This window comes from Dama dama, chromosome 22 (assembly GCF_033118175.1).
Source record: "Dama dama isolate Ldn47 chromosome 22, ASM3311817v1, whole genome shotgun sequence".
Taxonomy (NCBI): Eukaryota; Metazoa; Chordata; class Mammalia; order Artiodactyla; family Cervidae; genus Dama; species Dama dama.
The window spans coordinates 45,417,999-45,439,895 of record NC_083702.1 but is presented as its reverse complement, the minus strand read 5'-3'; the positions used below and the strand labels follow the sequence as shown (position 1 = coordinate 45,439,895).

The 21,897-nt window shown below is 47.4% G+C and overlaps 1 protein-coding gene across 1 annotated transcript; it reads left to right on the top strand.

Moving 5' to 3' along the window:
* Positions 1-2,138: 2,138 nt before the first annotated feature.
* On the top strand, positions 2,139-12,823 carry LOC133043122 (uncharacterized). The gene is made up of 8 exons (XM_061123980.1): positions 2,139-2,289; positions 4,113-4,396; positions 6,189-6,323; positions 6,600-6,679; positions 7,515-7,567; positions 8,765-8,845; positions 10,558-11,387; positions 12,698-12,823. Exons 1-8 carry the CDS (start codon positions 2,139-2,141, stop codon positions 12,821-12,823), a joined length of 1,740 nt encoding a protein of 579 aa, XP_060979963.1.
* The last annotated feature ends 9,074 nt before the right edge of the window (positions 12,824-21,897 follow it).

The following is a 21,897-nucleotide window of genomic DNA, read 5'->3' as shown; positions in this document are numbered from 1 at the left end:
TTTGCATGAAATGTTCCCTTGGTATCTCTAATTTTCTTGAAGGGATCTCTAGTCTTTCCCATTCTGTTGCTTTCCTCTATTTCTTTGCATTGTTCACTTAGGAAGACTTGTAAAGGAGACCCCAAGCTCCCCTGGTGGCTCAGTGGTAAAGAATTGCCTGGTATTACAGGAGACTCGGGTTTGATCCCTGGGTCAGGAAGATCCTCTGGAGAAGGAAATGGCAACCCACTCTAGTATCCTTGCCTGGGAAATCCCATGGACAGAGGAGCCTGGTGGGCTAAAGTCCATGGACTTGCAAAGAGTCAGACATGACTTGTTGACTAAGCAACAACAGCAGAAGGAGACCCCACAGAGCACCCTGGTCTTTTCCGCCATGTGAGGGCAAGTGAGAAGTTAGTTCTCACCAGAACGTCACCACCTGGCTGCCTGACCTCAGACTTTCAGCCTCCAGACTGTGAGCAACAAATGTTGTTTACAAGCCACTCAGTCTGCATAATTTCATTACAGCAGCCCAAATGAACTAAGACATACCCCAACACACAGGGATGGCCATGTGACCTCAGCTAGCCAATCAGATCCTCTGGCAGGAACAGAAAACTGGAGTGGAGGAGAGGGACAGGTGACCAAGTCACGTGATGCAGACAGCCTTGTGCATCAGTCCCGAGCTCCCGACAAGTTCCCAGGCTGCCTGCTTCCTGGTCTCTCCCAGCCTTGCTGGTCCAGCTGTACCTTTGAGGCTGGAGCTGCCCTGGCAGAGGCCTTCCAAAAGGTTCTTAAGTTTAAATGAGCTCTGCTAGAATCCTCAAGCTGCCATGACTGAGCCCACATGCCACAACTGCTGAAACCCATGTGCCCTAGAGCCTGTGCCCTGCAACACGAGAAGCCTGTGCACCGCAGCTAGAGAGTAACCCCACTCTCTTCACCTAGAGAAGGCCTGTGTACCGCAATTAAGACCCAGCACAGCCAGAAATAAATAATAAATAAATACATAAATAACAATGAGCCCTGCTGTGCTTGTGATTTAAATGAGCAATTATGTAATATTCTAAAGCAATTATTTCGTGTCCCCTTAAGATTTAGTAAATAAAGGGAATGAATCAAGCATTAAAATAAATAAATAAATAAACAAGCCCAAGAATCAATTTCTATTGCTTGCAGTTCAAAGGACTTAATAAAATCATACCTCCAGACAAATGTCTGATAATCAGCTCGATAATGCTTCAGCAACAGTGAACGGGCCAGGCCCCGGGCCAAGGGAAGGTGACCAGGAAATTCTGATTTCCTTCAATCTGGCTGATTAAGCAGATTGGCTTAATCCTATCATTCCCAGTTAGGTCACAAGAGTGCAAATGTTGTGATTTGTTTGCTTGCTTGTTTGAAGATTCCCTGGAGAAAAGAATGGCAACCCACTCCAATATTCTTGCCTGGAGAGTTCCATGGACAGAGGAACCTGGCAGGCTACCGTCCACGACTGAGCAACTAGCACTTTAACAACTTTAACTTTCGTTAACAGTAGAAATTCTCTAAGCGTTTGGCAAGTGTAACTAGGATGTTTTTTAAATACCCCCCAATGCGTGTGGTGGTGGTTTAGTTGCTAAGTCATGTCTGACTCTTGTGACCCCATGGACTGTAGCCTGCCAGGCTCCTCTGTCCATAGACAAGACTTCCCAGGCAAGAATTCTGGAGTGGGTTGCCATTTCCTTCTCCACCCCAATGCATAGTTCCCTTTATTTGTAAATTGTTCCCCTCCCCCCAACCCCGATCCTCTTCAACGTGGCTCAATCTCGTGTTTCGTTTCCCAAAGAATAAGAACGGGAGGACAAGTCCTCAGGGTACGGGAGGGTTGGACATGGTTTAGGGAGTAGCTTTCCAGGAGAGGGAGGGAAAGAGGCAGAGCCAGAAATCACCTGCAGCTTCTCCCCATTGTGTTCAAACTTGGCGGAAGTGGCGTAAAACCTCCCAGTGGGGGCGGGGGGCATTGGCTGAGAGCAGTGAGGAGTGCTGTTTAGCTGGAGAGAGGGGCTGAAACACCTCCTGCCTCCCCAGCCTGAGTCCAGTCTTCCCCCTGCCCACTGCAGCCCCCAAGGCCTGAGTGAGGTCTGGGAGACAGGCTGAGGGATAGGGGACTTCACAGAGAGATGGGAGCCTGTTCTCAGTGTGGGTTGGCTGCTGGGGGTGCAAAGGCCAAGAAGCTTATAGCTCCTCAGAGCCAGGCTGGCACCAGGGAGCTGGCAGAGAGACGCCAGGGGGTGTTTCACCAGCAGGAGGCAGCAGGCACCCAGCTGGAGGGTGGGGCAAAGGGGGTATGCAAGCCAGCCAGATCCCAGAGGGGCCACACAGGCACCCCCAGCCAGATGTCACCCCAGGGCTTAGCAAACTGCAGGAAGGGAAAAGCCCCTGTTAAAAGGAAACAGCAGGGCTTCCCTGGCAGCTCAGTTGTAAAGAATCGCCTGCCAATGCAAGAGACACAGGTGCCATCCCTGATCCAGGAGGATCCCACATGCCCCGGAGTAACTAAGTCCATGCACCTCAACTATTGAGCCTGTGTTCTAGAGTCGGTTCAGTTCAGACGCTCAGTCATGTCTGACTCTTTGCGACCCCATGGGCTGCAGCACAGTAGGCTTCCCTGTCCATCACCAACTTGTTCTAGAGTCTGGGGGCCACAAATACTGAGCCCCTGCACCCTAGAGTCTGTGCTCCGCAACAAGAGAAGCCACCCAATGAGAAGCCCACATACCACACCTAGAGAGTAGCCCTGTCTTGCTGCAACTAGAGAAAAACTAGCAAAACAGTGAAGACCCAACACAGCCAAAAATAAGTAAATAAATAAATTTTTTTTAAAAGGAAACAGTAGCCTCCAAATGGAGTCACTCAGGTTAAATCCACAATGGCAAAGCAAGACTTAGTACTTACCCTAACTGCAGCATCAACCCCCCAGGAATGGCACCTGTAATCAGTCAGCCTGGTGGGGTGATTCCGTTCCCTTCAAGAGGTGCCCTTTGCCTGAAACAATGCATTCTCTGCTAATAATTTCCTTTTTCTATCTCTTTCCACCTTGAGAAACCTTTCCTTTTCTACAGTTCAGCTCAGCTTCTATTTGCTAAGTGGGGCACTGTCGAATTTATGAATAGATGAGTGAAGCCAATGTGATCCTTACATTTACTCAGTTGAGTTTTTTTTTTTTTTTTTAATGCCCCGATAGGAAATTGGGGCCTGAATTTGCCTGAATACTCACCCACAAATGACTTACTCTGAAACCTCGCCCAATAGGGTTAAAAAGCCCATATTGAAACTATGCCCCTGAGAGTTAATAGAAACTGGTGACTAAGAAATTCCTGAGCTTGCGTTTGCAGAACAGCAGGTAAGAACAGCTTGTTAAAAACTCCCCCACTTGTAACCCGCCTTCCCTGACCAGGCTCGCCTTAATTATTTTCTGACTTCTTAACCCCCCTATGCAGATAGTCTGCATATGGGTCGTTGTAGTAATAGGCAGATCGGCTTAAGTTGTTTTCCAAGAACTTGTGATTGACTCTGGTCAGTTTCAAGCTGGCTAAGAGTATAGGGACCACCTACCCTAAAACTGGACCTGTTCAGGTGTCCAAAGAACAACATTTTGACATCAAACTACACCCTCAGATCACACTAAGAGCTTCCACTTTTGAACACACACCCCCCAGAGAAGGATGTGACTCAGATACACATGCACAGAACCCTGATCACCTCACCTTTTTGTCTACCTCCCATCTCCCTGCTTATTCATCCCATAAATATCTCAAGCCCATTGTCTTCAGGCAGGCACATCTGAGATTCATTCTCCTGTCTCCTCACTTGGCTGCCTTGTGAGTAACTCTTTCTCTGCTGCAAACCCCATGGTTGTCAAGAAAATGTTGCCGAAAAGAGTGTGTTTCATATGCAAGAGACGGAGGTAACTTGAGGCCAGTTTTTTTCTTTTCAGCAAGTTGGAGGTGGTTAGGGGAGTTTAAGGAAATGAACTGATTCATGCTCATCTGGGTTATAGGGTGTGCTTTCTGTCTCACCAGAAAAGCAGGTTTCCTGCAGGTGACAGGTAACTGGCTCACCCAGCATCTCTTGGGGCTATGGTTTCATAAAAGTCATTGGAGCAAACACACCCCGCTGCCCCCAATCCAATGGCCGGCCAGCCCCTGAGGCTCGCAGGACTGAGGATAAGCCACACCTGGTGTGTTGCCGGGGGAAACAGCAGAGAGGCTCGGATGACCTGGTGGCCCAGGATTGGTCAATTCCACCTCCAGGACAGCTTCAGGTCAGAGCCTCCTCAGGTGTGGGCGGCCAGGACTCCAGGGCGACAAAAGTCCCCACGGGTCCCAGCTCAGGGCCCTCCAGCCTCTCATTTCTGCTCACGGGCCCAGGAAAAGCAGTCAGTCCCCACCCTGCAGACTAAGCCTGGCTGGGTGGGCTCCCTCCCCCGGCAAAGCAAAGCCCCCAGTGTGGCCTCGGGGGTGCTGGGGAGAGGGCCTGGGACCCCGGGACATATAAACGTGAACAAACCACACAGCCCTAGGTTCCAGCTTGTGTGTGACCACACACACACACACACAGACACAAATCTCAGCCCATGACTACCCAAAAGGCTGTTCCCACAGACACAGGGCCTAGAACTGGGGTTGTCATTTCTTAGCTATATGACCATGGGGCAAGCCACCCCACCCTCCTGAGGTCTCAGTTTCCCCATTTGTAAAATGGGAGGGAGCATCAGGACCACAGTCCCATGTCTCAAATCAAAGGGGTCAGAGCGTTTCAGTTTCCAATTTGGGGGATTTTGGAAAGGTGCAGATATTATACATTATGTAACACCCCCTGAAGCCCTCTTGTAGAGTAAACCCTAAACCTGGGGTTTTGTTGTTTGTAATGCAAGAGCCTGACTTAATCTTTGATTGCTGAGGCATCCGCTTTGAAGATGGTGATATTGAATAAACACTTTGGTAGCCCCAGCACTCAATTAAAAAGCCAGCTGCCTTCCCCACGGAGGCCCTTGGTTTTAGAGCTCTTGGTTGATTTTAATCCCTGACCATTTGGGTCACTTGCTCCTGTGCCTTCAATTTCCCCTCTTATGTTTAAATTTACCAATAAACAGGGAGCCCTTGAAGACTCAGGGCCCCCATCTCTGACCCCAGTAAAAGCAGAACCCCAGGCTCTTCTGCTCTTTTCTCCATTCCCCTCTTAACCAACACCCTACCCCAGGTCTTGTAAGTAATAAACCTTTATTTAATTAATTAATTAAATTTTTTTCTTTTATGTAATTTTACAGTCCATGGGATTGCAAAGAGTTGGACACAACTGAGCTACTAACACATAAGTCTTAAACCTTTATTTATTTTTTAGTTTTTTGATGGTTATTGCTGAAGGGCATTTTTTAAGCATGAGGACCCCAGGGGCGGTCCAAACACAACGTGGGTTATTATAAACTGAGACCGGGGCTTCCCTGGTGGCTCAGTGGTAAAGAACCATGCAGGGAACCAGGGTTCGATCCCTGGGTGGGAGGATCCCACATGCTGTGTGGCAGCTAAGCCCATGAGCAGCAACTACAGAGCTGGTGCTCTAGAACCTGGGAGCTGCAACTACTGAAGCCCATGTGCCTGGAGCTCGTGTTCCTCAAGAGAAGCCACTGCAATGAGCCACTCATGTACCCCAGCTAGAGAGGAGCCCCCACTTGCCAAACTAGAGAAAAGCCCACATAGCAATGGAGACTCAGCACAGCCAAAAACAAAATAAACAAATAAATACTATTATATATGTGTGTGTGTGTGTGTGTGTGTGTGTGTGTGTGTGTGTACCCTGAGATCAGCCCCCAAACACCCGCCTTGTTCAAACACTAGGTATATTTCTGCAGGGAAACTGAATATTTAAAAAGAAGGTGGATACATCAAAACTATAAATTTTTTCCAGCTCGGGTCAGGTTTTACCACCAAATGAATTATGAAAAAACGTTTCCGTTTTCCAGAGCCTTTTGCGTTTCACAGTAACAGAAGAGAGGTCTTCGACTTTGAGGTCAACCCCCTCCTCAGAGAGCAGAAGAGGGCTCTCGTGGCAGGACCACGAACGCATTTGTTAGGCGTTGTTTCCACGCTGGGCGTTGCCTCATTTGCTCCTGGGATCCTCACGATGGCTCTTTGCCACAAGGGCTGTTTTACTAAATACCCATTTCACAGACAGGGAATCAAGGCCAAGGGCAGTTGAGAAAGAGGCTCACAGTGACACAGCTTCAGATGGTCTGCTTGACTTCAGAGTCCTTGCAGGACGTAAGCACCCTCGCTTTGCTCTTGGAACAGCTGGGACCAGGAGAGGTAAGACCAGACCTGACTCAGATTCAGCCAGCTCCTTCATTGCACATCTGTTAGAGAAAGAAGCAGAAAGGAAAGTAAAAGTGCAAGCCATTGCTCAATAAGCCCCGGGGGGGTCTCCCCCCTCAACCCTCACCCCCACCAAGAGCTGCTTTGGCATTGACACTTCTGTGCCTGCCTCACTGAACTTGAATCCAGTTTTGCAATCAGAGCCTCGGGTCTTTCCATGATGAGCAAAACCAGCTGGAGACTCTGCACTGTGTGTTTGTCCTCCTGCAGCCTAGACGCTCACAGCCCCCTGTTGGATCTGAGGCCCCTGGAGGGGAGAAGAAGGAAGGCCCTCGGGACCTGAGGCCACGGTGAGTGCTTCATTGAGAGCAGGTGGGCCAGGAGACCCAGGAGGAGGGCTGCTCTGGGGCCTCACTTCTAAAGGACGATGGGCCCAAGAGGTTGCCCCTGCAGTTGGTTTGGGAAAAAGAGTCACTGTCAGGAACCCCCATCCCATTCAAATCCCCATCCGGCCAGCTCCTAGCGTGAGCCTGGGTCTGAAGTTCAGTTTCTTTACTTGATAAATCAAGATAGAAATCTTTTCCTCAGAGGTCATTTGAAGTTTAAATAAAAACATGATTAAGCAAGTGATTAGACCAACCAAGCTGCATCTTCCCCTCCATTGGCTGGGGACCCCTGGATCCTAGACAGAGAGAGAGACAGGGCCTGGACCCCAGATTATAGGAGATATCACAGGCCAAGACATTTCCCTAGCTGTTCTCTACAAGAGTGGTTTAGGGGTATCATCTTTATAGGAAAAGATGCCAGCTGAATTGTCTCAAAATTGCCACCTGCAGTGTTTCTTGGGTTGTATGCTTATTTAGGGAGTTTGAGGGGCAGGGGCTGGTGATAAAGATTAAGGGGATTATCTCAAAGCTGTGTTCCAGAGTATCCGACTTCTCTGACATCAATGGTGTATATGAGGGAGTTGGTTTGAGGGGAAGGGACAGGATACAGCAGAGCTGAAGGCTCCCAAAACAACAAAGTCTCGTACATATCAGCTCTCATATGAAGATAACTTCTCTAATCCTCGCCCATCATTTCCATCCCTCTCAAAACATAACATCCTCTGACATCCCCCGAGAGAGGGTCAGTAGTGAGAGGATGGGACCCGGTAGGACCAAGGGCTCCCTGCTGTCACTCTAGCTCTTCATCCAGTGGGGCTAAAAGGGAAAATGGGGAGCTTTCAGGAGCTGCTGGTAAAGCCTGGGGCTCCTGCAGGGTTTCTCAGCCTCAGCACCACTGACAGTTTGGACTGGACCACTTTTAGCTGTGGGGGCCGTCCTGTGCGCTGTAGGGCGTTTAGCAGCATCTCCAGCCTCCACCCACTAGGCACCAGGAGCAGTGTCCCCTGACGCCCACCGCTGAATGTCTATGGGCTTCACCTACCCCCCGGGGAGAAAGCTTATCCCTGATGGAGATCCACGGCTCGAGGCCTGACTGGAATCACGTGGGGCTCCTCCACTTACCAAGCGCTTGACATTTGCTTTATGGTGTATCTCTATCATTATTTATTTTGGGCTGTGCTGGATCTTCGTTGCTGCGAGAGCTTATCTCTAGCTGCGGCTAATGGGGGCTTCTCACTGCAGTGACTTCTCTTGTTGCGGAGCACAGACTCTAGGGCATGCGGGCTTCAGTAGTTGCAGTTAGCAGGCTCTAGAGCACAGGCTCAGTAGTTGTGGCGCATGCATGGCCTTAGTTGCTCCCTAGCAGCTGGGATCTTCCCTGATCAGGGATTGAACTAGTGTTTACCGCATTGGTTCTTTACCACTAAGCCATCAGGGAAGCCCTCTCATTTTTTGAAGCTACTGAATGTTTTTAAAACCATGACAACATGAAAGAATTTCACAGACATTGTATTGAGCGAAAGAAACCAAACAACTGATGCCACTGACGTGAAATTCAAGACCAGGCAAACAAATTAAAGGTCATAGAAATCAGAGCAGTGATCACCCGTGTGGTGGGGTGCATGTTGACTGGGTTGGCGTTAAGGAAACCTTCTGTCCTTTATCTCGATCTGGGTGGTGATGACTCGGATGTGTGACGTCAAACTTTATCAAGCTGAGGACTTATTCTATATAAGCTCACCTCAACATCTAATGTAAAAACAACAGTTTTCAAATATTTAGTCCTTTATGTCTTCTTACTATTTGGATTTCACATCATCTAAAATCCCTCCACACTTGAGTTTCTTTTTTGAAGTTTTAAAACTCTTTTTGTCCACACCGCGTAGCAGGTGGGATCTTAGTTCCCCGACCAGGGATTGAACCTGTGTCCCTTGCATGGGAAGTGTGGATGGAACCTTAACCCCTGGACTGCCAGGGAAGTCCCCACACTTGAATTTCACATGATTTCATGGACCCTGCAGTAAGCTTGTTTTCTGTGTCTCCACCCAGGAGATCCTTTGAGTCGTGGTGACAGCTCTCCTTTTCCCACGGACAAAAGGAGCATGGATTTGATGCCACAGAACCTGCTGGGCGGGCAGGCAGGGAAAGCCTGCAAGACTGGTGTTGGTTTGCAAAGGTAATCCAGAGCCCTGTGTCCCTGGGGAAAGGGCAACGTCTGTAGAAGTGCTTAGGCATTCTCACGACATGTGACAAACGTGTCCCAGGAGAACAGTTGTAAATGAGGCCTGCCTTCTCCCTGGTCTCCATTATGTATACGAAGCTATGTCCCTGGAAGAAAAATATTCCATGGTTTACACTACTTTGGAGCACAAGTCAAGTTCTTGTTAGGTACCTGACCCTGGGCAACGGGACTCCAAGGGCAGAAATTGCCCCCTTGGACCTCACCTCTGTGAGGTTAATGTATCACCAAAAAAGCCCTTTAACATTGCCTCATTCATGAATTTAAGCTCCAGCGTGTGTTCACCAGCAGACATAGCAACGCCAGCCCCGCACAGGCCATCAGCCAATGTCTCCTGAGGGAATTAGGTGAGCTACACATGTGTAACAGAATTAGATTGTAGTTCTCTCTGTGTCAGGAGGCATTGCTGCCTAACGTAGGATGCAGGCATACTCAGTCATTCAGTCGAGTCCGACTCTTTGCGACCTTATAGACTGTAGCCCTCCAGGCTCCTCCGTCAATGGCAACCCACTCCAGTATTCTTGCCTGGAGAATCTCATGGACAGAGGAGCCTGGTGGGCTGCAGTCCACAGGATCCCAAAGAGTTGGACACAATTTAGTGACTAACAATTTCACGCCCCATCTGGGCTTCTGCTTCCACCACAGAAAAGTAAAGGAGGAAGCTTAGATCTTCCCCAGGGCTCCTTCCAGCTCTGATATCCTCCTGTGGGCCAGGGAATCCCTGTCCTCACCTGGCCTTCTCAGCTCGCCCTGAAGGAGTTGCACCCAGGGCGCTGAGCTTGAGGAGAGCACCCGGGGGAGAGGCTTTCTTCCTCACCCCCAGACTGCTCTCCCATGAAGGCCACATGAAGATCCCGGCAAAGATCCCTCAGTACTGCCTAAGGACACGGAGAGGATGGGGGAGGGGAAGGGGTCCTCTCGTCCCTGACTTCTTCCACGAAGAATCAATCTGCTTAAGAGAGCGAGGAAAGCCAGCCAAGTGTCAAGGAGAACACTCAGAACATCAGCGATCATTTATCTCAGCCCCTCAGGGTGCGACTCCTGAGAGAAACAAAGGTACAGCAGGGTAACCGAGTTCCAGGTCATCAAAGTGAAGGATGAACTCTACAGCATGGTGCCTCTTCCCGCGGACTCACCTCCGTGCACAGGGCTCCCAACCTCCCGCCCAGCACCTGGTCTCCTCTTCCTCCTACTTTCCTCAGAGCTTTCCCTGTCCCCAGTTAGTCCCAGGTTCCTGATCATGACTAGGATCTTAGCATCTCCCATTGCCCCACCTCAGTTATATCTTCTTAGCCTCTTTGAGCAAGGTTGAAAAAGTCCCCTGATGCTAATCCGTTTCCTCCATCTCTTTGGCCAAGGCTCCATTTCTCTCGTTTCCCTCCAGATGCCCCTCTTACATGTTTCTTCTCTGAAGCAAATTAGCAGCTCCTAATGATGCTCTGGGACTTTTCTTATTAATGGTTGGGTTAGAGGTAACAGAGATGCTAGGAAGATGCAAGGAGAATGTAGTCTGGACTGGCAAGAAGATCCAGAAACCACGTGGGCTTGGCTAAGAATTTGGCCTTCCCATCTGGGGGACTGGAAATCTTTATTTCACTCATCCACAGGGATGCGGATGACATTCTTCCATGTGACGATGTGAAGCCGCAAGATAGTGACCTGTCAGCTGAAGAAAGAATATTTTTGGAAGAGTTTCCCAACCTGAAAGGGGAGCTGGAAGTGGACATCCGGAAGCTCCAGGCCCTTGCAGACCGAATTGACACAACAAACAAAACACTCACCAAGACCAGTGTGGTGGCCAATTCCATCACCGTGGTCTCCAGAGCCATGAGCATACTGGGCTTAGTCCTTGCTCCGGCGACAGCAGGGGGAAGCCTGGTGCTCTCCGCTGCAGGTAGAGTTTTGGGGACAGCAGGGGAGGTCATCAGTATCTTGACCAACATTTTGGAACGTTTTCACAGTCAAGAAGCCCAAGCTCAGGTGGGTAGCCTAATGCCCTCCAGTGGCCAAAAGGCCAGGCAAGCTGGGGTAGACTACATCATGGCCGCTGGAAAGGTGATTCAGAATTGTAGAAGCGCCATCGAGGGTGTTCAGAAGAGCATCCGTGCCGTTCAGATCACCAAGTCTCACCCACGCCTGGCCACTGCTGCCAAGCGCCTCCTGACCACCGGCCAGGTCTCAGCCCTAAGGAGCAGGCAGGTGCAAAGGGCCTTTGAAGGTACCACGCTGGTGATGAAAACCAAGGCTCGCTTGCTGGGCAGTGCGATGGCTGGCTTTTCCCTCAGCGTGGACTTGGCCTCCCTCCTTAAGGACTGGAAGCAGCTGAAGGAGGGAGCCAGAACAGAGCTTGCAGCAGAGCTAAGGGCCCGGGCTCGGGAGCTGGAAAGGCAGCTGACACAACTCACCCAGCGCTACGAGAGCCTGCAGCAGACGGTGAGGTGCGGTCCCTCGTGGGTGGCGCAGAGCGGGGTCAAAGCTTTAATTGGGCTTATGGGCACTGGGGTCTATGGGAAGGGTGATGAGGAAGCCACTGTGTGTAGTTTGCCTGCCTATTCCCAAGGATGTGGGGTGTCTGGTGGCCCTAGAGGTCCAAAAGGTATCAAGTACATCTTGATACTGTTCTGGACAGACCTGTCATGCCTTCTGTTTTCCCATCAATGCTTCTTTTTGTTTTTTAACTTGTACTTTGTTTAGAAAAACAACTTTTTATTTTGTATTGGAGTATAGTTGATTAACTATGTAATAGATTCAGGTGGACAGCAAAGGGCCTCAGCCATACATACACATGTACCCGTTCTCCCCCAAATTCTGCTCCCATCCAAGTTGCTACGTAACATCCATCAGTGCTTCTTGACATCCATGTACAGGGAAGAGGGTCTTGCCAGCGGTACAGAAGAGGACACTGAATCCTGGGGAGCGTTAGGGATTGAAATGTATCCCCCTAACCTTTATACATCGGAGAAGGCAATGGCAGCCCACTCCAGTACTCTTGCCTAGAAAATCCCATGGATGGAGGAGCCTGGTAGGCTGCGGTCCATGGGGTCGCAAAGAGTTGGACACGACTGAGCGACTTCGCTTTCACTTTTCACTTTCATGCATTGGAGAAGGAAATGGCAACCCACTCCAGTGTTCTTTCCTGGAGAATCCCAGGGACGGGGGAGCCTGGTGGGCTGCCGTCTATGGGGTCGTACAGAGTCGGACACGACTGAAGTGACTTAGCAGCAGCAGCAGCAGCAGCAGGAAGCTTTATACATAGAAGTGCTAAGGCCAAAGGTGACTTTTTGTCACTGGGGTCTTTGAGGAGGGGTGACTGGGGTTGAATGAGGTTGTAGGACTGGGGCTGTAATCCTCGGGGACTGGTGTCCTTATACGAGGAGGAGGGAACCCAGGGGGCTCTCTCTTTCTCTGCCTACACCGGCACAGAGGAAAGGCCATGTGAAGAAGGGCCATGTCTACAAGCCAGGAGGAGTCCCCTCACCAGGAACCCAACCGACCAGCACCTGAATATAGGGCTTGCAGCCTCCACAACTATGAGGACATACATTTCTGCCGTTCAGCCTCCCAGACTGCGGTGTTCATAAGGAGCTTATATAACTTGCCAAATGCTTGCAGCAACGTGGAAGGAGAGTCAGAATGACAGCCAGGGAGCCTGACCTAGGAGCCGGAGCCTGGATCTCCAGGATGAGCTGCCCCGGTGGCTTCACTCTGATTGGTGTTTTTGTGGGGTTTTTTTGTTTTTTCAGAACCTCTTGCAAGAAAAAAAGCCTATGAGCTCCTCTTCGGAGGGAACCATGGGGACCGTGCCTCTGCCACCAGCCAGGCGTGGGGAAGCCGGATCCCAGGTGACAGGGGAAGATGAAGGCAATTGAACTCGGGGTCTCTGAGTGGAATCAAAGGGGACCAGGGAGGGGGTGGGCAGGGTTGGCAGAAGAAATGCCTGGAGACTTACCAGCTGGCAGGCCCACGAGGGTCCCCAGGGCTCTGGCAGCTGGTGAGTGTCACACTGCCTGCTAGTGGGAGTCAGTCGGTCCCCCCTCTTCCTTCCCGCATGTAACTCACTCCCTGGACTCCAGCGTCTCCTCCCCTCACACTTACTCTCTTGCACTGTTGACGCCAGGCTCTATGTTAAGTGCTGACATCAGACACAAGGGCTCCTGGGATGGAGGATATGTTGTGTTCTCTCTTGTGTATCAACTCAGGTCGGGTTGCCCTTCTCTGTCCTTCCCCTCCTCCACCTGGGCAGTAATTGCCAGAGAAGTTCCTGGAGGTTTGCACAAAAAAGGATGTCACTGGAACCTGCTCAACCAGATTTGCATGAGGAAGGGGCCTCTCTGTCCTCCTCACCAGGCGCAAGCGCTCGGAGCTCCTCAGGACATCAGAACCTGTAAGGACTCTTCTCAATTCCCAGTTCACCCATCTTACATCTTTTTTTTTTTTTTTTCTTTTCTGTGTTTCAGCTGCTATTTTAGAAGTCGTGCATGGCCATTCAGCACAACTTTTTAAAATTCAGGAAAGTAACAAGGGCAGAAAATAGTGCCCCAGTCAAGGCTGACAGCTGCTGGTTATTTTGGTGGAGAATTTTCTTCTGTGCTTTTCTTGCTTTGGGCGTTACTGCCTGCTGGAGACCCTTCTTCAAGGTTGCATTGTAAAATAGATTTTTCCTATAACCCACTGAGCTTTCTTTCTTTTTCATTCTCAATTCCCTCATTTGTCTGCAGAGCTATAACCTTCCATTTTGCTGTTTTCACTTAGGAATATTTTCTACCATTCCATGTTTCCCTGTGTTTTTATAGACATTGTTTTTTGTTGTTGTTACAAACTATTTTTTCTACTGTACCTATAACTTTTTAATTAGACATATATTAGTCATTACTGTTAAGTGGCCAAAACCAATTTAAACAGACTTATACAAAAGAAAAGAATTTATTGGCTCACGAACTTTAAAACCTTAAGGGAACAGTGAGCTTCAGGTGTGTGTGTGGACCCAGGGGATTAAAGTGATGTCATCAGGCATCTGTCTTTCCATTTCTCAGACAGACTTCTGTCAGGTTCAGCCACCGTGGCCTCATCACCCCCAGATGTGCCTGCTGCCAGCTGGGGGCTCCCACGTGGTAAAGGGCAGGGCAAAGTCTAAGGACGCACTCTGATTGATCAGTGCTGGTGCTGGTTTCTAAGATGGGCAATGGGAACTCTCTTATGATCCAGGGTTTTTAAATAGTTGTCTCCCAGGCTGTGGTTCCTGCTTTTGTTGCTGTCATTCCCTTTTTATAAATTTTTCATGAGCCTAACAGTAAGTAAATAGCTTTCACCCCATTTAATATTGTTCTGTAAGTGTGCATGAGCATTGTTCAAGTTCTGAATAAATATTATCAATAATAATACCTGCATAAAATACTGTATTCACAAAACTTGGGGTTTTGTTTGTTTTGTGGAAAGTTTGGAATAAAAGAAAAGAAAGAACCAGACAATGGAGACTGGAGATTCACCTCTGAGGCTTATTGGCCTGGTCACATTTCTGAGTTTTGGTTTGTTGAGCAACGAAATAAGCCGTCACCTGAATAAAATCCAGGACTCCATCTGGATGCAGATATGCAGCATCCATCTGGAAGAAAACACCTTGAAATAAGCTTGAATCCTTACTAGTGCTCCCAGTCAGCATGCAGGGAGGATGGAGGGGTGGGGGGGAGGCGGGGAAAGGGAGAGGTTCTCTGATTCCTCCACTGGGGCAGAAGCTTCTGGAAAGAAGACTTTCCTCTTCTCCCCCCGCCCATTTCTGCATCCCTTCCTTCCTTCCTCATAGCCCAAGCAGCTTCTGTGCCGTCTTCCTCCCTGAAATGCCTTCAGCAGGCAGCACCCCTGCTCCACACACACTTCCCTATCAGGGTCTACATCCCAGAAACACACTCATCTGCATCACCTGGAATTCTGGTGAACAGATGCCTTCCCCTCATCTTATCTCCCCACTGGTTACATCTTTGTCCTTTTGGCCAAGAGAAGCCCATCTACTCCTCCTGTTACTTAGGGCAACCCCTACCCCCACCCCCACTGTCCTCTCCCTTCTGGATCGAGTGGGGTTCTTCATGGATGCCCCGGAGGTGGCACACAGCCCTCCATCACAGTCAGGAGTTCTGAGACACCTCTCAGTTCTGAGGCATTCTCTGTAAGATGAGGATGGTGCAGTTACACAACCCAGTGAGAGCGGAGCCATCAGATACCAGATGTCCCTTGGATACCTACCCCTCTCCTCAGGGTCCTCTGCCTGCCTCTTGTCTGTAGAAAAACTTTAGCCTCCTACGCCTTTCCTGAGTTCCAAAGAATAAATTAGAGAAGTGAGAAAATGCAGAAAGACAGGAAAACAGTCAAGCAAGATAAAATAATAACAGTCTAGCCCACTAAACAAAGTCAAGAACCTTTAGTTCTCCCTCCAGGGCTATGGAGAATACTCAGAGCTCTGAGTCCTGAGTTGTTTTGCAGATACTGAAACCCCCACCAGGGAGAGGAAGTTAACTGTTTGCTGCCTGCAAGCCTGCAAGCACATGGATCCCAGGCTGGTCGGAACCAGATGGTTGACGATGTTGACAGTTGATTACCTTACCACCCGCCAATCAGAAGACTGTCCACGAGCTGGTCATGCACCCCACAATCCCCCTCCCTCATCCTGTCTTTAAAAACCTTACTCTGAAAGCCATGGAGGAGTTGGGGTCTTTGAGCACTAGCTTCCTGGACTCCTTGCTTGGAGCCCTGCAATACATGCTGAACTTTCCTTGGTGTCTGTACATTGTCTTTATTGCCTGCAGGTGAGTGGACCCAAGTTTGGTTCCTTCCATTACTTCCTAACCTTCTTTTAGAAAAATTAAAAGAGGGCCTTCCTTGGGGGTCCAGTGATTGAGAATCCACCTGCCAGTCCAGGGGACTCAGGTTTGATCCCTGGTTGGGGAACTAAGATCCCGTATGCCACAAGGTGACTAAACCAGCATGCTGCAAATAGAGAGAGCCCTCGAGTTTCAACTAGAGAAGCTTGAATGCTATAATAAAGACCTGGCACAGAGAAGATATATAAAAATTTAAAAATTAAAAGAAATAAAAATCTTTTAAAGCTCAGAAGAATCAAAGACCAAAATCAAATTCTCTTCTAGAGTCCAATGCAATTTTTCAAATCAAGAAAGCATCCTCCCCAATGTCTTATTTTGACCAATTTCAGCTAATGGCATTCTTCTAGTATAGTTTTTAAATTTAGGAGTAATTTCAAACATATAGAAGTGTTCAAGAGTAGTGTAAAGAACTCCTGATTCATGACCATTATTTGCCCCTGTGCCAGTTTTCAATGTATTGCCTCTCTGCTCCAAATCCACCCTTGAGTGCACAGCCTGTGAACGCAAAACTGGACCCTCTTGATGGTTCTCTGTTGCCAGTTGGCTCCGTGTTAAGCTTTGTCAGTACAGGGTGCACCGGAGGGGAAGGGGTGTGGGCTCATGTCCTTGTCCCTATGGGGCTCAGTCATCAGGTGGACTAGTGAATTTAAGATCAGCCCCAAGGCAACTTTCTGTGGGTTCCATGGATGCAACTACTCACCTGAGGCTTCCCCTGAAGGTGGCTTCTGCCCATTTGGATTGAGAAGGTCAACAGCAGCCCTCCACCTTGTAGTGTTTGTCTGCCCCTCAAACAGCAAGCATAAGATGCCTAGTCAAGTTTCGTATCCATTTTTCTATGGGACTGTTTGTCGTTTTTTTTAGTGGACTTGTTGGAGTTCTTTAAATTTTCTGGATATGGGTCTTTTGAGGATCAGGGGACCATGCAGTAATGAAGATGGAAGCAGAGGCTGGAAATGGGGGTCAAGTCAAGCAGACCATAGGAGTCGCAGTAAAAAGCCTGGACTTGGACTTGAAAGCCAGGGGCATCCTGAGAAGGGTTTCTTGTCACTGAGTTTCTTGCCTAGTTTGGTTTAGGACTGGGGGCAGTGGTGCTTCCTGGGAGTTTGATTAGAAATGCAGAATTTCAGCCATCTGAAACCTAGTCAGCCATTGGACAAGACCCCAGGGGACTTGTATGCACGTTATGAGAAATGCTGCCCCATGAGGAAGGCTCAGCATCTTTGGAGCATCCCGTCTCTGTGGCCAAAAAGGAGGAAGTGGGCAGAGTTGTCCTCAGACACGGTTTCTGGTCCAAGGTAAATGCCCTCATTCCTGTGAGCTGTTGACTAGCTGAGCCCTTTTCCTGACTAGAGGGCTGAAGTATGGTGATGAGCAGCTCCTCAGTTCCCGAGAGCTTTGTCCGCTGCCCAGGCAGCACTGCAGACGGCAGTCAGCTGTGGCCCAGACCCTGGGAAACCCAGCTCAAAGCTGCCTCATCTCATCTGCCTCGCTTTCCAACGTGAGAGACGTGACTTCAAGTTGTGGGGACCCAGCATAGAAGCAAAAAGTGGGCCAACCTGTGTCCACATGCTGCACATACCAGGAGAGACGTTAGGTGAGCACATTTCCCTTTTTTTTTCATTTATTAGTTGGAGGCTAATTACTTTACAATATTGTAGTGGTTTTTGCCATACATTGACATGAATCAGCCATGGATTTACATGTGTTCCCCATCCTGATCCCCCCTCCCACCTCCCTCTCCATCCCATCCCTCTGGGTTTCCCAGTGCACCAGCCCTGAGCACTTGTCTCATGCATCCATCCAACCTGGGCTGACGATCTGTTTCACACTTGATAATATACATGTTTCAATGCTATTCTCTCAGATCATCCCATCCTCGCCTTCTCCCACAGAGTCTAAAAGTCTGTTCTATACATCTGCCCTGTCTCTTTTTCTGCCCTGCATATAGGGTTATTGTTACCATCTTTTTAAATTACATATATATGCATTAGTATACTGTATTGGTCTTTATCTTTCTAGCTTACTTCACTCTGTGTAATGGGCTCCAGTTTCATACGTCTCATTAGAACTGATTCAAATGTATTCTTTTTAATGGCTGAGTAATATTCCATTGTGTATATGTACCACAGCTTTCTTATCCATTTGTCTGCTGATGGGCATCTAGGTTGCTTCCATGTCCTGGCTATTATAAACAGTGCTGCAATGAACATTGGGGTGCACGTGTCTCTTTCAGATCTGGTTTCCTCGGTGTGTATGCCCAGGAGTGGGATTGCTGGGTCATATGGCAGTTTTATTTCCAGTTTTTTAAGGAATCTCCACACTGTTCTCCATAGCGGCTGTACTAGTTTGCATTCCCACCAACAGTGTAAGAGGGTTCCCTTTTCTCCACACCCTCTCCAGCATTTATTGCTTGTAGACTTTTGGATAGCAGCCATTCTGACTGGCGTGTAGTGGTACCTAATTGTGGTTTTGATTTGCATTTCTCTGATAATGAGTGATGTTGAGCATCTTTTCATGTGTTTGTTAGCCATCTGTATTTCTTCTTTGGAGAAATGTCTGTTTAGTTCTTTGGCCCATTTTTTGATTGGGTCATTTATTTTTCTGGAATTGAGCTGCAGGAGTTGCTTGTATATTTTTGAGATTAATCCTTTGTCTGTTTCTTCATTTGCTATTATATTCTCCCATTCTGAAGGCTGTCTTTTCACCTTGCTTATAGTTTCCTTTGTTGGAGCACACTTCCTACTGAGCTGGCCTTCCCTTGGCTATAAGATGCAAGGAACATAAATGCACTGACCTTATGTGTTGTGTGGAGCAATGTAGGAGAAAACGAATGTAAAGTCCTTTATTAAATAATACACCCTTCAAAATACTCGTTTGTACGATGGCTGTCATGGGTGTTGGAAGCAAAAGAGATTTGTGTCTTCTCTCTTGCTTATCTGAAGTGTTGGCATCTTTTATAAAAAAACAGGTGAAAGGTAAATGGGTTCTGAACACAAAGCTGAAAAGAGGCATCCTTTGTCAGTTTCCAGATGATTTCTGAGTAGACCTAAGCTATTGTGAGTCAAAACATCTTTTCTTCTAGAATCCTGAGAGCTAATAGCATACCAAAAATTATCCTGGAAAATGAGAATTACAGAATTGTCCCACGCACACCCACTTGCAGAACCTCTGAAGATTTCTATGTGCTCCATTTCTGTAGCTGCTGCTTGGTTGTTCTTGTTCTGGGGGTTATTATGGAAAGATTTTTTTTTTTTTTTTTTTGCATTTATCTTTAGATGGGGCTTTCCCAGTGGCTCAGATGGTTAAGAATCTGCCTGCAATGAGGGAGACCTGGGTTCGATCCCTAGGTCCGGAAGATCCACTGGAGAAGGAAATGGCAACCCACTCCAGTATTCTTGCCTGGAGATTTTCACAGAGGAGGGCTACAGTCCATGAGGTTGCAAAGAGTTAGACACAACTGAGTGACTAACAACACCATATCTTTATATATTTGTTCTGTTCACACTTCTTGGGTTTCTTCCTCAGGGATTCCAAAGAGCATACGTTGGAGTTTTGCCTTTGTTTCATATATTTTTGCCAAATCTTTTCAGCATTTCATTTTCACTTAATTTTGCTCAGTATTCTCATCTCTGTCTTTCGTGTGGCTTTTTTTTTTTTTTTTTAAGTAGTGTCTCTTTCCCCTTGTATGAATCCCAATAAGCATTTGGTTCTGTGACAGATTTATTTTTCTTTTCTTTTTTTGAGGGGTTGCATCAAGAGTCATGTGGGATTGTAGTTCTCAGACCAGGGATCTAATCCAGGGCCCCTGCAGTAGAACTGCAGAATTTTAACCACTGGGTCATGGGGGAAATCTCTTATTTTACTCTTCCTAAGTTCTACCAGTCGCCAGTGAATTTCCTCCAGCTGTCTGGCCATGCCTTCCCTCAGCCTGCAGATCTCTGTTTACAACCTTGTATTGTAGAGGAAATTGCTTCAGTAATTTTTTTTTTTTTTGCTTCAGTAATTAAAAAAAATTAATTGCAAAATAATTGTTCACAATTTTAATCAGCTTTTAGCTTCACTTTTCTGGTGAGGATTCTTTATCTGTCATCTGTTTTTGTAGTTGCTGTTTACTATCTTCCTTTTTATCATTAATTTTTTTATTGTGATAAAATATATAATACCACATAAAATTGATCATTTCATCAGTGGCATTAAGCAGATTTATAGGGTTTTACAATCATCACCACCATCTATCTTCAGAATTTTTTCATCTTCTCAAATGGAAACTCTGCTCCCAGTAAACACTAGCTTCCCATTCTTCCTGCCCCTCGGCCCCTAGTAACCAACCACCCTTTAATTTTATCTTTTTTTTTAAAAATTGCATTGTGTAACTTGTGGCATCTGTCAAGGGATCAAACCCAGGCCCCCTGCAGTGGAAGCACAGAGTCCTAACCACTGGACCACCAGGGAAGTCTCCAAATTGGACTATCCTAGGTGCCTCAGATAAATGGAATCATACAGTATTTGGCTTTTGAAAGTGAAAATGCAAGTGTTAGTCATATCTCTTTGCGACCCCATGGACTGTAGCCCGCCAGGCTCCTCCGTCTATGGGATTTTCCAGGCAAGAATACTGGAGTGGGTTGCCATTCCCTTCTCCAGGGAATCTTCCTGACCCAGGGATTGAACCTGGGTCTCCTGCATGGCAGGTAGATTCTTTACCATCTGAACCACTGGGGATTTGTGACTGGCTTATTTCAATCAGTTTTGTTAAAATAACTTTCTAGGCTCAAGATGCTTCTGCCTAGCGTGCCATGTCAGTGAACCTAAACTTGGACAATTTCCCTGTGTCTGTAAATGGTCTGCTGACCAGAAACACAGTGTATCCAGTCGGCCAAACCCCAAACACCAAGCCATTCTGGGCCTTCTCATCCCAAACAAGGTTGATTATATGGCCCCAGCCAATCAGATAGTTTGCTTTTCTCGTCCTTGTTCTTGATTCTATAAAAGCTTCTTGCCTCCCACCCTGTTTTACACTCCTCTAAAAGGACACTGTCTGCTTCATGAAGTATTAAAGCTTATTTGTATCACCTAAAGTTTTTTCATTAATAATTTTTTTTTAATTTTTTCAATGGGTTTTGTCATACATTGACATGAATCAGCAATAGATTTACTATTTATAGTATTCCCCATCCCGATCCCCCCTCCCACCTCCCTCTCCACCCGATTCCTCTGGGTCTTCCCAGTGCACCAGGCTCGAGCACTTGTCTCATGCATCCCACCTGGGCTGGTGATCTGTTTCACCATAGATAATATACATGCTGTTCTTTCACAACATCCCACCCTCACCTTCTCCCACAGAGTTCAAAAGTCTGTTCTGTACATCTGTGTCTCTTTTTCTGTTTTGCATATAGGGTTGTCGTTACCATCTTTCTAAATTCCATATATATGTGTTAGTATCAATACAATGTCCTCAGTGTTCATCCATGTAGTTGTCTTGTCAGAAAATCACTTCTTCTTATGTCTGAATAATATTTCATGCTATGGATACACCACTTTTTATTCAGCCATTCATCCATTAACAGACATTTGGATTGTTTCTACCTGTTAGCTATTGTGAATAGTGCTAATATGAATATGCATATACAAATATGTGTTCTAGACCAGTACTTTCAATTCTTTTGGATATATACCCAGAAGTGGAATTTTGGGATCATATGGTCATCATAATTTTAATTTTTCAAGTCACTGATGTTCCGTTAGCAGTGGCTGCACCATTTTATATTCCTGCCAGCAACGCACAAGTGTTCCAGTTTCTTCACAGTCTTGACAATACTTGTTGTCCTCTGGAATTTTTGCTTTTTGTTTTCATTTTTTCTGCCTCATATTGTGGGTATGCGATGGTATCTCATTGTGGTTTTACTTGGCCTTAATGGTTAGTGATGTTGAGCATCTTTTCATGCGCTTGTTGTCTGTTTGTATATCTTCTTTTCATCTATTTATTTTTTTTGGTTTTGCTGGGTCTTCGTGGCTGCTTGTGGGCTTTCTTTAGTTACGGTGAGCCGGGGCTACTCTCTATAGTCGCGATGTGT